The sequence below is a fragment of the Macrobrachium rosenbergii genome, chromosome 9 (genome assembly GCF_040412425.1).
Source record: "Macrobrachium rosenbergii isolate ZJJX-2024 chromosome 9, ASM4041242v1, whole genome shotgun sequence".
In the NCBI taxonomy this organism is placed as follows: Eukaryota; Metazoa; Arthropoda; class Malacostraca; order Decapoda; family Palaemonidae; genus Macrobrachium; species Macrobrachium rosenbergii.
Genome location: NC_089749.1, coordinates 57,388,388 through 57,405,740, shown reverse-complemented (window position 1 = coordinate 57,405,740; position 17,353 = coordinate 57,388,388). Strand labels below are relative to the sequence as shown.

The 17,353-nt window shown below is 37.2% G+C and overlaps 1 protein-coding gene and 1 long non-coding RNA gene across 4 annotated transcripts in view; one reads left to right on the top strand and one right to left on the bottom strand.

The window, feature by feature from the left end:
• GCS2beta (glucosidase 2 subunit beta) overlaps positions 1-17,353 on the top strand; it is a 40,961-nt gene that overhangs the window by 17,725 nt on the left and 5,883 nt on the right. The window contains exons 7-10 of one of the 2 annotated variants that reach the window (XM_067109275.1): positions 5,828-5,872; positions 14,294-14,423; positions 14,989-15,179; positions 15,352-15,495. In XM_067109275.1, coding sequence (XP_066965376.1) covers positions 5,828-5,872; positions 14,294-14,423; positions 14,989-15,179; positions 15,352-15,495 — 510 coding nt within the window. The remainder of the gene's footprint in view (positions 1-5,827; positions 5,873-14,293; positions 14,424-14,988; positions 15,180-15,351; positions 15,496-17,353) is intronic. The other variant, XM_067109276.1, reaches the window with a different exon arrangement.
• LOC136841871 (uncharacterized) overlaps positions 9,545-17,353 on the bottom strand; it is a 320,425-nt gene continuing 312,616 nt past the window's right edge. For both annotated transcript variants that reach the window (XR_010854115.1, XR_010854114.1), the window contains one exon: positions 9,545-9,682. This is a non-coding gene — a long non-coding RNA (uncharacterized lncRNA). The remainder of the gene's footprint in view (positions 9,683-17,353) is intronic.

Below are 17,353 nucleotides of genomic sequence, written 5' to 3'. Positions count from 1 at the left end.
CGGAAACAGGGAGGTACCCATTCCTTAGCCCTGTTCAGCTGCGAGGACCCAACTTCTTCTGTGGGGCGGACAGCAACAGGTGGCCCTGTTCCCTCAGTTGTGCAGGAAAACTGAACGTCTGTGACCAACTCAACCGTCGGAACCAGACTCTCCCCTCACAATTGGACCCTGCACCCACAAGTGTGCCTAGATCTGTGAATCTGTAGGGCACTCCCGCAATAGATCTCTTTGCTACCTCCAAGAACCATCGTCTCCCCCAGTGTTCTGCTCACCCAGTTCCAGACCCACTGACTCACTTGGTGGACGCCATGCTCCTAGACTGGACGAACCTGTTTGCCTATGCCTTCCCTCCTTAAGGGCTCATCATGCAGGTGACAAACAAAGTGAAATTCCATCAGCAGGTCGAGCTGATCCTCGTTGCCCCATTCTGGCCAAGGAAGGAGTGGTTCCCGGACCTGCTAGATCTCCTGATAGACTTCCCGAGGCTTCTCCCTCAAAAGAAGTCGCTTCTCAGACAACCCCACCTAATGAAGTTCCACCAGGGATTGTCCACTCTCGCTCTGACAGGCTTCAGACTGTCAGGAAGCTCATCAGAGCGCGAGGTTTTTCAAGAAAGGCTGCAGAGGCTGTTGCGAGGTGCAGAAGGGACTCCTCGAGCAAATTATACCAATCCAAGTGGACAGTCTTCAGGAACTGGTGTAGAAAAATAGCCTCCTCTTCTTCGAGCGTCTATAACTCAACACCCACGATTTTTTCATTTTACTTGAGGATTCAAGAAAATTGATGCCATCAACCATCAAGGGCTACAGAGCTATGCTGTCCTCCGTCTTCATGGGGAGTTAGACCTATCAAATAACTTGAGAACTTGTCAGACCTCCTCAAGTCCTTAGACACAGCTAGGCCCAAAACCTGCCCTTGCCTGGAATTTAGATGTAGTTTTGAGGTGGTTAATGTCTCAAAGTGCAGTGAACCTTTAGAGGTCTTTCTCTTAGAGACATCACTAAGAAATCACTTTTCTGGTTGATTTACTTTGCTTGGCAAAGAGGGTTAGTGAAATACAAGCCATTGACAAGAGTGGGTTTCACAGGTAGTGCTGTTTTGCTCGTTCACCTTGAATTTTCCTAGCCAAGCAGAGTCTCCTTCCAACCCGTGGCCTCGGTCCTTTTAACATTCAGAACCTCTCCAAAGTGGCTGGCCCTCCAGAATTGGAGGCTTCTTTGTGCCGTTGAGCTATCAAAACTTACTTGGCCAGAGCGGCCAGCATCGAAGGGCGTTCACTACAACCTGTGGTGTTCAGTGAAAGATCCAACCGGGCCTTTATCCAGAATGCCCTGGCTTTCTTCGTCAAGGAACTCATCTTAAGAGGCGCACAGGCACATCAACGAAGAAGGCGCCGCGCTAGTCAAATCTCACGTTCACGAGTGCGCTCAATAGCAACTTCAGTGGCCTTTAAATCATAATAAGTCACTTTTAGCAGATCACACAGAGCACCTTCTGGAGTCGAGAAGTAGGTGTTGCGTCTCACTACCTTAGGGGAGGTTGAAGTTAAATATCAGGACCTGTTTGTTAGGTCCCGTATCGGTAGCATGAGCTTGGTTTTTAGAGAACACACTAGGGGTAGGTTCCTTATCTTTCCTTCCCCCTGTGGTTTTATGGTCGCTGAGTTAATGGGAAGCCGGGGGTGCTCAGTTCACCTGGAGTACCCTCCATTCTAGTTGAGCTGCCGAGGGTATAGGGAAGGGGGATATATTTAACTATTTTTAGGTTAGGCGGTGAGACCCGTTTTTTCAGTCTGGTTGCTTTCCAATTGCTCAGGGCAGAGCAAAAGGGAAGTCACCCCTTGTCTCAGTCCAGCGGTGTACTTCCCAGCTGTAGATGACCATGGGCAGGTGGCTGGCAGTGTTTCGCCCAAGGCCTCTGCAGGTAATGGAGCTTCAACCAGCAGCAGTACCTCCCTGCAAAAGCCCATCTACCAGGTAAGGTGACTCCTGCCCTTTTGTTGGTATGGATCCTTGAGATACCCATGGTTAGAGTTTGTTCCTTTTCTTTTTTTTTGTGTGTGTGTAACCTTTCAATAACTGGTATCTCATCCCCTGCCCTTCCACCTTAAATGTGAGTCAGCTTTTGTTTTAGTAAGTCATTATATTGAAATGACATTTTATGATAAAATGATGTTTCATTATACTTACCAAAACACTGTAAAACCTCACTCCCTCCCGCGGGAGACGTTATCTCAGATTTTACTAATTGTGTATACCGAGAATGAAACTGACCTGGGTTTATGGGTATGTCTCCTGCCACGCTACCCCCACCGGCATCCGATGGGGTTGGGTCTCCGCCAATTGTATCAGCGTTCCAAACAAAGTTTGAAAATTTATATCTCGGACGTGTCGATTTTAAAGAGATAAAAGCTTTTACAGTGTTTTGGTAAGTATAATGAAACATCATTTTATCATAAAAATGTCATTTTCTTTTGTAAGAAGGTTGTCTTTTACCGGAAGACAACATTTTCTCAAGGGCTTATTGAGCTTCAAATTGACATATGTGTATTTTATCATCTAAATAAATGTTTTATATCAATGGGAATCATATCTCAGTGCAGAATACATATGCATCTGCCTCTACCACTGCCTGTTTCAGGATTATCCTAATGTAAAGTGCATGTTTGAATTATGGCTTGGTGTTTGAGTCTTGTTTTCTTCTTATGAACATATTTTTTAAGACTTATTGTGGCACTTCTTTTTCAATGGGGACGTTAGCAGTACAAGTGCAGTTTGATAAGAATACTTTTCTAATATTTGTATGGAGAATATTTTATGCATTCCACATGCATTTTTATTTTTTATAAGCTTTACAGCAGCCATTTTGTTTGGGGATCAGTGGTATTTTGCTCCTTTTAATGCAACCGTGCAGAAGTGATTCTAGTTTATAGACTTCCCTCTAGTGTGGAAAGAGCTCTTTTTAGGGATATACTGTATACAGGAAAGACATTTTCTTGTCGGCTTGCTTTCAATCATCCTGGCATATTGGGGTAGCGGGTGTTATGGCTTCCATACTAGACTAGAAATCATGCAGGCAAAGTTGTTGTCTCAGTCACAGTTTATCAGTGGCTGGGAGGCTTTTCAAGTTTCATTTCGTCAGTCTCAATCACTGGTTTTATGAGCAGACCAATGTGCTGCATCGCTTTGGACCTGCTGATTGTTTCCTAAATACTTAAAGCATTTTTATTAATATTATTAATCTGGAATTTTTTTTTATTAATATTATTGATCTGGAATTGTTGCCTGAAACCATTTTACATTTTTGCCCGTAGGCTATTAATCTAATTTTGGGAAAGACTCAAGATATGTGTGTAAAATGGTTTTATTCACAGCTGTCTTTGGTTTCATATTTTGGCAAGGACTGAAGTTTTTTTCTATATTATTTTCATGACAGCAGGATGTCATATTTTAATGTAAAGTATTTGAAATTTTGTATGTTGGTATTAACTTCATTGTGGGCAGGTTTTTTGTGTGCTAGATTTTTTTTTATTTTACCTGCTTGTTTTTGTGTTGATATTCATAAAACTGAAACAGGTAATTCTCCTTTACAAGCAGATGGCAATAATGATATTGTGTTTTACATATTTGTTATCTTTTATTACTTGCTTGGGGTAAATCTTTCATTAATTGGAATAACTATATGTGCTCTGTAATATTACATTATTGTTACTGTAAAGTTAACTAAAACACAGTGTTAATAGCCATAACTTATGCCAGGTTATTCCCGTATGGGGACCAAATATTTTTAAATTGCATTTCCATATACTGTGGTACATTAATACTTGGTAAATTAAAGTTTCATAATTATTATTATTATTGACAACTTTGAGCTTTTTAAGATGACTGGCATCTATTGCTGTAGGGTATTGAAGTTGCTCTTTAGAGACATGGTTGGTAAATGATCATTTATATTTTTACCATCATATTTTCCCCTTCTGGATAGAGTGATGAAATGAGCTCACTTTGCTCTTTCCTCTCTTGATCACTTTCTGTCAAAATTCCCATTTGCTGTAGGTCTCCATCCATGCTCTTTGCCTGGTCCTTCTTACTGGTTTATGTCTTGCTACTTTTCTGACCAGCTGTTCCCCTACCTTTCTCATCTCATGGACCAACTGTCTCGGTTTTTGAAATTTTAGCCTCAGAACACCACATCCCTCAGAAACTCCATTGTTGTAATATGATCAGCATTTTATAACCATACCTATTCAGAATATCCTCTATTTTCTTAGTGAGTGTTCATGTCTTGACTGTTTACAGTAGAGTAGTACATACCTATATTTATTTAGTTTATAAACAATTAAGCTGCTATTATTTACCAGTCCAGCAATCTCTTGCTCCATTTAGGCTGTTGCTACTTTTATTTTTTTTCCTGCATCTTTTGATATCTTCCAATACATCAGATAATGAATTCAGATCCTCCCCGATCACCACTTCCTAACTCTGCTTGCTTGTTAGCTTCCATACAGGCCAATAAAAGCTTTGGTTTTCTCACATTTGTGTCATTCTGTTCATACATCTTTTAAACTTTTCTACAACCTCTTCTTATGATTCTGCTGATACCTTCTGGTCATCTGCATATTAGTGCCAACAGGGACCTCCCTTTCTGCATGTTATGTAGCACCCTGCAGTACTATAATAAGCAGTATAGGATTCTCTGCTGATCTTTGATGGACACCAACATTTATCACATATTCTCTTGATATGTCTGCTACCATCTTTACTTAAGATCTTGTGTTATGCCATAGTAACACAAAACTGTGGAATATTGATCTAAACTTTAATATAAATAAAAACATTCTTTGGTCCAGACCTGTGAAAGCTAAATATATTAATACATGTTGGCAGTTGCGTGTCAGGGTACACTTTCAAATGCCTTATCAAGATAATAGTACTTCTGCTGGTTTGTTATATTGCTTCTGTTGATTTTTTTTAGCATAAAGCCAAGCTTACAATTGTGAACTTTATAAATTACTGTTTTTCTTTTTCACCTCTTCCAATATTTTCTTAGCATTCTTCAGCAATCTTACTCCTTGTTTTTTTCACTCTCCTCTATAACACATTCTTTATTCTGGTTGGTTTTGCATCTGCATTCAGCAATTTGCTGGTTATGGTGGGGCTAGAACTTAATGCTTTTTTCCTTCTAAAGGGTTTTCCTAGCCCTCTTAAAATTGTTAAAGCTCTCTGTTTGCCAGTCTGTCATGTCAGCAACCTCCAGTTCGTATTAACTCATCATTTTTAATTTTTTACTAATTTTGACTTAATTTTGCCGCTAAGTCAATAACTTCTTTTATTATTGTTCCCAAGAAGCTCTGAATTATTCTGAGGGAAAGACCAGTTAAGATTAATGTCTTTTTGTCTTTATTTGCAAAGCTGTTTTTACAAGATCATATCTCCATTTCATGAGGTGAGGCTGAATGTTCTTATTGTAGGCAGTATGGACAATTGTTTACCGATCAGTTGATACTTTCCACCTTATCAGTAAATATGTAGCTTCAAAAATCACTGCACTTTATTTAGTACAGTTATTGTACTCATGAAAATGCTTAAGGGAAGGAGAGAAGTTCATTTAATTATTGTTTATAGACACTTAACCCTCATTAAATAAATATTTCGGCATATTCCTGTTATGGTAGAAGGTAGGTATCATTTGATACCATTTAGGACCATGCTTGCTTACATATAAAGCTTATAACTTTCAGTACTTGCGTAGCTTGTTAAAGATATCTTTTAGTATTAACAAAAAGATGCTAATGGTATCTTTTTTTCTCACTGATTTATCAAACTAGATTTCTCGCTACATAAACTCCAGAGCAAATTGGGATCTTATGTCGGTGAGGGGTGCTTTGGCTTTGTGCATGACATTTTGATTACAGTAATCGGTGTACAGAGATTTCATGTTTTCCCAGTTAGAGCACCTTTTTCATCGTAGCAGTTAGATTGCATGGCTTTAGTTGCCTCAAGCAAAGTATACAGTTTATGGAGGATACATTTTGTCAGTTTGTTTTTTTATTTAATCATGAAGCTCACCAGATATATGTTGCTGTTTGCAATTTTTATGTGCAGTAAATACTTAGCACTTATACTTTTAAAGAATTAAGTGTGTATGTATATAGCTGTTTGTCTTGAATTACTGCTACTTGGTCAGCAATCAAATAAATCTTTTTACTATGACATGAGTCAGACTTTCTTGGCCTTACTGTTACCTTAAGATCCAGTTTTGGTGGACAGTCAATGTTGAATAACTTCAAGAGATTTCAAGTGGTTGTAAGAAAATTGATAAGATCTTTTTACAGGGCAGTGCTCCTTGTCTTGCCTTTTGATAGATTTGTCTTAACTTCAGTTTTTATTTAAAAGCAAACATTGGCTTTGTTTGCTGTACTGGATTCCAATGTCTTTTGTTTTCCTGATATCATTCTCCTCATCACTTTAGTTTTTTATTATGGTCTGTTAGTCTGTGTATATTTAGCTACTTAATTTTGATGAAAAAGTGTGCATGTTGTATACTGTTTTTCTTTTAATGTGTTGGCTTGGGTTTATGTGTCTAGTACCAGAAGTTAAGGGCAGTTCATGCTATGCTAGATATACTAAACCTTTTTTTTGCTCTTGTATGTCAGTTCTTTCACTTACATCCCTTGTTAAAGGTTTTAAGTGTATTGATGTGGTTCACCACCTTTGTCCATGATACTCTCAGATTTTATTAGGCAGTCTACATCTGGTATAATTTGTGGGTAAGGGTGCAAGGTCTGTAGACTTTAATATTTCATTGGATTCATCGGTGCGAAAAATGTGTGTCATCTGTGGTTAAGGTCCTGCCCTTTCCTCTTCCATGTTGGGAAACAGTTCATTGCTGAACCAGGCTGATCACAATGAGGCCTTATTTACTAGAGAGGTTGCCCTCTCGTGGAGAATGTTCACAAGATAGTGATGATGATCCAGCTGTTGATGGGTTTGTCGTGGGCTGAACTTGGAAGGCCTTGTGACAACTTTAGAAGTAAGAATATTACAATATAGCTGCTGAGCTACACTAGAATGCCTCAAATGAAGCCTTTAGTGGCTTCAGTACATGCTGTGACAGGTAGGCCATGATCACAAGTGGCCATAGGTATGCTCAGGAAGATTATCTGTCAAAATCAGAAGCTCAGCAGAAATTAAGAGCAGATTTTTAATTGTAGACAAGGACCACCACCTCATTATAAGATGATACTAGTGATTCTCTGCTGGGCAAAGAAAAAAGTAGGAAGAGGAAAATTAAGATTTACATTTTGCGATAAAACAGACAGTATTTCTATTTCATGTATTTTCAGTAGCACTGCTTTTGTCTACCCTTAACAGTAGATCATTGTTCAAAAGAACATAGTGTACATGATGAAAATGTCCAGACAATACATTTAGTGGTGATTCTAAATCTCCCACTGGGTAGGTTGTGAATCTCTGTGAAGAGACTCGGCCTTCATTACCTGAAATTGCCCCTCTTCATGTCAGACCTTTCTGGTTTTATTTGCTGTTAAGGTCATTCAAAGGATACCATCACATTTTTAAAAAATAATAAATAATCATATAGTTATCTCAGAATCATTAAGGAATTGCATTCTTGTGCAATAAATTTTTTGAAACTGCCATACATATTTGCCACTGCTGGATTCTTTTCATTGTGATACTGAAGAGGAAACTAAAGGTTTTGGCTGTGTCATATGTTTTGACTAGGTCAATGATAAGTATTCTTATTAGTGAGTATGACACCAAAGAAATTCACTACTTTCCAAGGAATAAACAGTGGACTAGATAATAATGAATGCATCAAGGAACTAAAAGCAAGAAAATTAAAAGTTGATCACAGGTTGTGTTGGTACAGAAATTTGTATACTTTGTGCTGTAGTACTATTCTATTAGAGCATTAGACAACCATTTAAGTCAGTTACTTGACAGTAACCCTCCATAGTCAAGTCTCATATATAGAAAATTCAAGTCATAATTGGAAATAACAGTGTATTATTCTATTTGTCTTAAACCTTTCATGTATTAAGGAGTTGGACATAATTTCTCCCCTGCATGAGCTGGTCCTTTTTGACAAGCTGTTGGAGCTGAGAATTTTGGTTCTGTGGTCTGGTTAAAATACCTGATGGCATGAGTAAGAGGTTTGTGTCTACGAACAAACATTTTGAAGTTGATGCAGGTACAGCTTGCCTGTAAAATAAAAATGTGGATAATTAAAAGGGTAGCTTCATCCTGAAAGATTGTTTTTGTTTTATCCCAGATGCTTCTGATTAACGTATTTTCAGTCTTCAATTCTCATTTCTTTATGTATGGAAGGTTTTTCTTGCTCACCAGGATGTGATATGTATTGGTAAACCATGAGTTGACAATGACTGGCGAATACAGAATGATTACTGTAGTAATTTTTTTCAAATTTAAATGATTTCTTTGGCAACTTGGTGGTGCTCTACTACTGTTGCTGGTAGAAGTTTACTTTGAGATTTGAAGTTGTACCTCAAACATGAAAAGTGCTTGAATCATTATGAATCATCAGACACAATTGTTTCTTCTTATGTACCCTAATAGGCTTTTATGATGCAACAAGATATGATTAAACTGAAAAACTGTAGCTGATATAAATGGTGAGAAGGAGGGAATCGTATGAAGTTAGTTTTTAGAAGTTTCAGTCTGATTAGGGAAAATCTTTGTTGTCATTATGAATGGGAGGGCTGCTTTCAGGGTGGTTGGTACATAGCTTGCCTTTATATACAGAAAGTGGGGTGTTATTCTAGTGGCAAGTTACTTTAATCAGAAGAACTGAAAACCAGCTTAATGACTTTTCAGTGGAAAAACTGAAAAACATAATTTTCAGTATCACGGTTACAGAATTTAAGAAATTCATCACTAGTTTTGACCTGTTTTTACCAATATTTTTACTTACCATTCATGAGAATTATAAATTTAACATTAGTTAGATTTAGGCCTACTTTCATAGATTGTGATTAGTTTTTGGATTTTTGTAATTTTTGTTGCTTTTATCAACACAGTATTTGAGCTGCTTTATAGCTTCAGTTTACACTTGGCTGAGTAAAGATTAAAGTCAGCTTTCATAGCTCCAAACCTGTAGCTTTTATCATGGTTAGCTGTTGTGGGAAGAGAGAATACTCTGTTGGTTGGCAATCCTTTTCTGATGATTTTGTAGTTATTTACTTGTCCTTAATTGTAAATTTACAAAATAATGTGTGAATGAAAATACAAATTCTATATTTTATTTTTGCTTTTTATGCATGTAGTTTTACCTTTCAGATAAAGATAATTTGGGTGTTATTTTATTAGATAGGCCTTTTTTTTCCTTCTCTGATTTACAATTTACTGTGTTCAGTAAAAGAGAAATCTTGCTTTAAGATGGAAATATAGTGCATAAATTTAATGTGAGCAATAGTAAATGAAAATTCAGTGTACTAGTAACTGGAAAAGTTGGCAAGTGAGTACTCTGTGACTGTATTTCTTGTAAGAAGCAGTCGACTGTAGATAAAAGACAAAATGCCATTAATATGGCCCAAATTTGGTTGAGTAGAGGTGCAGTGGTCCTGTGATATATACCAGTAAATGCTTCGTATGCTGGGGCTTCTTGGATGTTGTAGCAAAGACTTTTATCAAGTTCAAATCTGAAGAGGAAAAGAAAAAGGTGAAAGTCAGAAAAAATTTCAAGTTTTCTTTCTTTTTTTAAATCTTCAGCTGAAAACCCTCATGGGTAAAGTCAACAGACTATAAACCAAAGAGGGTTCCAAAAGAAAATCAGCCTGCAGAGTGAGAGAATTTATAGGAGAAGGTGATAAATAAACAAATATGAGGAAATAGGAAAGGGCACTGATAAACCTGAATTCTGCAGATGTCAGCAGAAAGCAGGAATGAATTTGCTACCACTTAAGTTTTCATTTTTGAATGAGACGTGAGAATTTGAGAAGCAGCATGTAATGTTAGAGCACTAAGGTGACATTTGTGAGACGGGGGGTACATGCTTGCAGCTCACCCAGTCCAGCCAGCTGTAAACAGGTACCAGTGATTAGCCAAAGGAGGTGGAGAAATGAGCCAGTTACCCTATTCCACAATCGTATGTTCTAGTGTGCATACATTTCTGCAAGCCTTGTCCACAACGCCATATGATGGTATGGTATTAACTTGATGTACAGTATCAGTCTTTAGATTCTAAAGGGAACAGATGTGAGGTAAAAAGAAAAAAATTCTTGAATGCCAAAATAATGCTGCAAAGAAATTTTAATACTGATGGTCATGCTACATAAACCAAAATGTATTTGGTAGCCCCTTTTAGAAACTTGAGAGGAAGAGCGACTCCCTCTATTTATCAGACCAGTATCTAAAATAGTATCTTTTGATGACAGATGGTCAGTCCTTCTTGCAAGAAAGATTAGTGGTATCTAAAGATGATTAGATAGGGCTTTTTATTGAGTTCTGGTGATTGGGAAAACATATTTTATAATTTTTAGTGGGATATTTCGCTTGCGATTCAAGAGTGCTCATGAACGGCAAAGTATATTTAAGATTAAGAAAATTCATGTTTGGACAGAGAACTTAATATTTTAAAAGGAGCTTTAGCAGTTTTTTTTTTTACAATCTTTTCAAGGAAAATTTAAAATAGGTCAAACATCCAGCATAAAAGTATAGGAATTGAAGGAAGATAAGAGAGAAAAATAAGTAAAAGACAGTTAACTAGATTATAGTCTGAAGGTTTGCTGAAGTTTTTTTTTTTTTTTTTTTTTTGACAGAAGCTCTTTTGTTAAAGAAACCTTTTTTGGGGGCAGATGTGCATGTTAAAAGGCATGCAACTTCTATTTACTTACAAGTGTGGGATTTCTATAATTTTTAAGTAATTACAGGATAATAGAAGTGCTGTGAATTGTAATTTGTGTGACCTTTTGATTAATGTAGGGCAGCTGGTTTCCTTGAATGTGTGTAGTCATCAAACTGCATGGAAACACTTATCTGTAACGCAAAATTTGCAAGGATGTTTTTTGTTATGCACTAATACCTAATTGTATGGTAAATATTGATATCGTGGACAATAAGTTGATTACTCCACGACCTTAATACAGTATACCATATTTTGTTGTCTTCAGTATTGCAAAGATGCCATAGAATTTTGTTAACTACATTTGCTTGGTTGGCAAAATGCATGCATTGTTCCTTGGCTACTGCTAATTGTTTACGACCATTATTATATGATTTACTATGAAGCCTCTTTTTTTTATATGACATATATTTCAATGATGTATATTTATCTTTTGGAAGATTTTAGGTTGTATAGCTCATACAGTAACACCTCAACTTAATTGGCATTAGCGGACTTCTGTAATTATCAGCTACATTGTTATAATTTTTTCTTTGTGTGGCTAACATTGAAGATGGCATACATTTTGAAATGTCTCTTAAATTGAATATAACGTAACCTTTTACCTTTGGCCGCAGTAATCCCCCAGGCAAGGAAAATTGATTGCAGCAGGAAGGAAAAGTTTAGAGCTTACACTGGTAGACTGCAATTCTGAGAACTGATGTTTGCATATCCACAGTATTTATGTAAAAACTAGACAGAAATGTAACTCTAAACCACAAACTTCATTTGTTAGTTGATGTGTATGATTAAGGTGGCACTAATAGTAAGACATGGTCAGTGTGGCTTCATTTTTATTAAGAATGTCATGAAATGCTTGATGGAACAGCTCACTGCTCTGTAGAGACTGGTAGATGTCATTGCCTCCAATAAAAGTTATTTGAAAATTTATCCTGTCACCAACAATTTTTCCAAACTGTGTTTATGTATTTTGTCATTCATCAGTTTTCTTTGTTGTTTTAGCCCTAGCTGCAACCCCTTTCATTCCTTTTACTTTACCTCCATTTATATTCTCTTTCTTCCATCATGCTATCCACCCTCTCCTGATAATTGTTTCATTGTGCAACTGTGAGGTTTTCCTCCTGTTACACCTTTCAAATGTCTCTATTCTGTTTCCCTTTCAGTGCTGAATGACCTCATAGGTCTCGGCCTTTGGCCTAAATTCTATATTCCATTCCATTTGTTGTTTTAGAGATATCCTGGTGTTGCCTTGCATCATCCTGATATTGTTGAAATAGAATAGGAAAGATAGCATCTGAGCATTTATTTCTTGTAGGGATTTTAAAACTTTGTAGTAAAGAAACTGGTGATGTTTCTTGGAAAGTTTTTAGTGTTTTCAAGCTTCAAGATTTGTTTCTTTGTTATTGATTGATGTCACTCAGTTGAGATTTAAAGGTGCTCACTACTTTCTGCATAAACCTCTCCTTGGGGTTGTTAAAACATATTTTGCCACAATACAGTTTTCCTAAAGCTATGAAGATGGTGCATTTACTCACACACAAACACACACTCTCTCTCTCTTCCTTCAATAGAAGGAAGGGTTGAAGTTAATGCCACTTTCTTAGTAAAGCTGCTTCTTGCCTTCCTGATTTTCACAAATACTGTACTGACTTACATCTATGCATTGGACTTGAAACCATAATCTGTCCAGTAAGAATGTTAGTAAAATATTTTAGTGAAATATAGTGAAACTACTTTCCAGAGTATTTCAATACTAAGTACTTTGTATGATGAACTACAGTGGACTCTTGCCTATTCACAGTTCCAGATTTGCTGCTTCACCTATTCGTAGATTTCTGTGTGGAACATATATACACATTCGCAGAAAATTCGCCTATGCAGTATTTTTCAGAGAAATATTCACAAATTGCTGTATTTTTGTATAATTTTCGTGACTAAATGCACTTTTTGTGAAAACTATTAAAATATTTATTCAGGTATAAGCAAGTTTAGAGTTTTTTTGGCATTTTGAACTATTGAAATAGGCAGATATAAGCATTTTTAGAAGGGTTTTAAGTATTCGCGGATTTTAGCTATTTGCGGGGGTAGTGGCACGCATCCCCCACGAATATTGGGGATCGACTGCATAGTTATTAGTACTTAGTGTATAGTTTTTTATTTTTAAAGTTATTATTGTTATGCACAGTTTGTATTGTACATTGATTCTAGTTGAGCAGCCTAAAATTCAGTGGTTCAGCATATTTTCCTCTAAGAAAATATGTAGATGTGAAAAAGCCACCTATATTAAAATATTGAATTTAGGTTGCCAAAATTGTATTTAGAATTCTTGTAGACATTTGAATTTTATTTTCACAATTTATTACCTAAGCACAGATTCCTTTTCAGGTGTTCAATGTTTTTTCATTGCCTTCAGATGGTTTTCAGCTTATCAGAATTTTTGTAGGAAATAAGAATGTAAATAATATTAAAGTATGGTTGTTCTTTATGTAAAATATTTGATGTATTCCTGTTGACACCATACACACAGTACTGGAAATGCAAAATATTTGGTGTATTCCTGTGGACACCATATACTGGAAATGCAAAATATTTGGTGTATTCATTTGGAGACTGTATATTAGTCATTTTTCAAGTGTATGTATTTTTGGTAACAAAATATAAATATGCAGAGTAATTGAAAATGATGAGAGATGCAAAGCTTTACAAGAACTGTCCTTAAAAACTGTATATCTTGACTCAGTTAATGTTATATAATGATAACAAATGTGGGTGATAGCTCTTTAGTGGGAGACCGTGCCTCACCTACCATTGCAGTATTGTAGACCAAGCTTATAGGTGAAAATGTTTGTTTGACCCTCTAGTGTTGGGTCTATAGGTACGCATGGTTATTATCATTATAGTAACCCCTCAACTTAAGTGGCACATTTACTTATATGCTACATTATTTTTTTATATTTTGCTGTAGGTTACCTTTTCAGGCATGATGCATTTTTCTAATAAATCCCTGGAATTGAATGATGAATGTAAAGTTTAATTTAATGGAGTTGCTGTTAGTTGTGGGAAACATGGAATGTTAAGGTGTATTTCATAGTTTGTGGTTTTTGTTAATGTCAGATTTTGTTACATAGTTTCCATGCTAATCCTCTGAAGCATATGTTAAGTTGAGAGGCTACTGAATATGAATATCTTATATCAGTTCACCTCGAAGTTTTGAGCATGCAGCACATAGGAAGTAAATTAGAATTTTCTCTCTTATTATTTGCAGATGGCTGGAGTGTTTGACTTGCAACACAATTGTATATATTGAGTGGCACTGCCATTCTTTTTAATACCTGGTTAAAAAAAAAATTAATTAGGAATGCTCAAAATATTTTTGTCTTATTCAGTGTTTATATCACATGAATTTTAGGATGAAGATGATGAGGAGGAGGAGGAAGAAGGGGCAGAAGAGGACTTTGATCTCAATGAGGATGCTGAGGATACTCAGAATGAGGAAGAAGAACCAAAATATGATGAGGAAACCCAGAAATTGGTTGATGGTAAGTAGTTTTATCTAAACTTCACTGCCATTAAACAAATTTAATGGAAGCAACATGTCATTGAGAGAATATGTTTGCTTTGAAAGGTCAAAAACTTCTTTTATTATCAAGTGTTACCTGTAATGTTTTTGTCCAAGAACCATTTAATGACATTTCTGAATCCATCTCATTCATAATAAATTTAGTTTCACTGTGTGATGAAATTTTGCATCAATAGTTACTGTTTGAGGCCTAGATTGTGAGATCAACCCAAGTTTGGTGTGTTGTTGGTACTTTGGCTTTTATAAAGTTCTGTTGTCAAGCTGAATTATTTAATCTGTAAAGAATTTACTTTTCAAATGTGTGAATGTGAAAAAATATGCAAATTTGTTATAGTTTTAAAAAGTGGGTAACTACTGCCTTTTTTTTTATAGAGAATCTATTTAATTTACTTTTTAATTATTGGAAAGAATTGCACATCCAGTTACTGTTATTTTGTGTATTGTAATAGCATTTCCTTTTATTTCTTTTTTGCTTTCTTGAAGGACTTGTTTGTTAATATTGTCTTATCATCCCTCCCCCCCAGTTGCCAATGCTGCTCGCGCAGAATATGATGAAGCTGATAGAGAGGTTCGAGATCTTGTTCGTGAGCTTCGTTCTTTAGAGGAAACCCAAGAAAAAGAATATGGACCAGAAGAAGAATTTCGAGTCCTCGAGGGAAATTGTTATGAATATACTGATAGGGAATATATTTACCGACTCTGTCCATTCGACAAGGTTGGTAAAAAAATTCTGGGATACTGTATAAGAGTTAACCATACTATTTTATGCCAATTTTCAGAGAATTAGGAATTTGAGTTATTGTTTGTCATGGGTAAATATTTTTACTGTTTCTTTATGTTGTAATAATAGATGTTTCCAATTGTACTTAATTTGTCATCATCAACAGGCAATTCAAAAACCCAAAGCTGGGCATGGAGAAACACGGCTTGGCCAGTGGGGTGAATGGAGTGGTCCAGAAACTGACAGGTACAGCAGAATGATGTACAATAATGGCCAGGCATGCTGGAATGGTCCAACAAGGTCTGCAGATGTAAGTAGAAATCTCATCCACTTTTGTAGTGGGAAACCACTATTTATTATGCCTTATTTTTTGTGTTACAATGGCATCTTTTGCCAGATGCAGCTGTATTTCTTAAGGACCTCCCAAATAGCAACTGTGTACTACAGTTTGACTTAAAAAATGGACCAGAACACTATCTTAGGCTGTCTGATGTAAATGGAAAAATCTTTTTATCTGTCTATGGTGTGGTCAAACCTACCAAATTCCAAGTAATTTGTATTTTTCCTAGGATACAAACCTATGCTGTTATAGATGCAGTACTCAGCACCATGACACAGTGTGGATATCTGTTGACTTCAAAAAAATGCCCATTGGGCATACTAACCTTTGACCTGAGATGTGGGTAGCTCTTTCATTTTGGGAATCAGCCCATTTGCGGTCTTGCCCATCTCCGTGAAAGTGTAGGTTTGTATCCTAGGAAAAATACAAATTACTTTGAATATGTATTTGTCCGATGGGAATGTGAACCTACGCTTTCATAGATAGAGACTAACCAGTAGATAGGAGGACTGATGCATTGGAATGGTAAGTGGACATGCTCTGGATTTCCATTGCTGCTGAACTCATACTCCTGAAGCTAACCGCATATCTGAAGCGAGCAATGAAGAAAAATCCAAGTAGGAGGAAAAAGGTCCTCATGTGCTCATCACACCTTGAGGGGGGAGCCATCATACCACCTACTGGGTTACTACCACCAGCGCCAAAATGAAAGTGTGCAAGGACTTGTGGTCCAAATCCCATTGGTAAAACAGCATGAACGTTCCATGTTCATGACTACAGGACCTGCTGAATGAACAGGTTCTTTTTGTATACCACTTCTTTTTGTATACCACCAGTGGGCCTATACCCCTGATTTTGTAGGCCTTGATCCTGGCTGGGGGCAGTACTCCCATTTGTCTTTTGGAGTATGCCCTGACTCTTACTTCACGTAGCCAGTAGATGGTATTCTTGGAGGTTTCCCTTTTCTGCCAGCTAGTGCTCATCAGTCTTCTACAAGCCGGTCTGTGAGTAGATGTCCTTTTCAGATATTGTCTCAAGGTCTTACAGTGCATAGAACCATCTTATCCTTATCTCCCCCATCTCCCCCTACAAGGTCTTTCAGTGAGGGAATGGAGAAACACTTGAACCTAAGGTCTGGGACTGTGGGGTTCAGGGTCTTGGCTATGAAGTCAGGGATATATTTTGAGATGGAGGACCACCCTTCTGTGTGCGAGATTACAACGGGGCATGTAGTTCTCCCACCCTTTTTGCTGATGCTAGGGCAAATAGATGATGATTTTCAACTTTAGATCCCCATCAGTCACCTTCTTGAGGGGTTCGAATGGGCTCTTCTCAGGAAGGCTAGTACCTTGGTCACATCCCACTCATCATAAGTCTTTAGAGGGCATCTCTTCTCAGTGCATGATGATGGGGGACAGTACCCAGGCATTTGCAGGTCTGTTCCCCCCCTGGGCCTGAAAGCATGGTCTAGGGCTGCCCTGTACACTTTCACTTGGGACAGAAAGGCTCTTCTCCTCTTAAAGGTACAGTAGGAGGTCTGCCGCATCTCTTACAGAGGTCTTGAGTGGATGGCAACCCCTTTGACAGCACCAGTTGCAAAAGACCATCCATTTTTCCTAGTAGACCTCCTTTGATGAGGGTCCTAACGTGTCAGCAATTGCTTTAGCCTACCATTCTGAAAAGCCTCTCTTGACGCCTAAGTTGCTGGATAGCCTCCAGCCATGAAGCTGGACAGAGCCTGTCACTTGATGTACCTCCTGTTGTGTTCCTGAACTAGAAGGTCAAAGACTTTGGGGATCTGCCTTGAGATGTCTATTAGGAGGTGGAG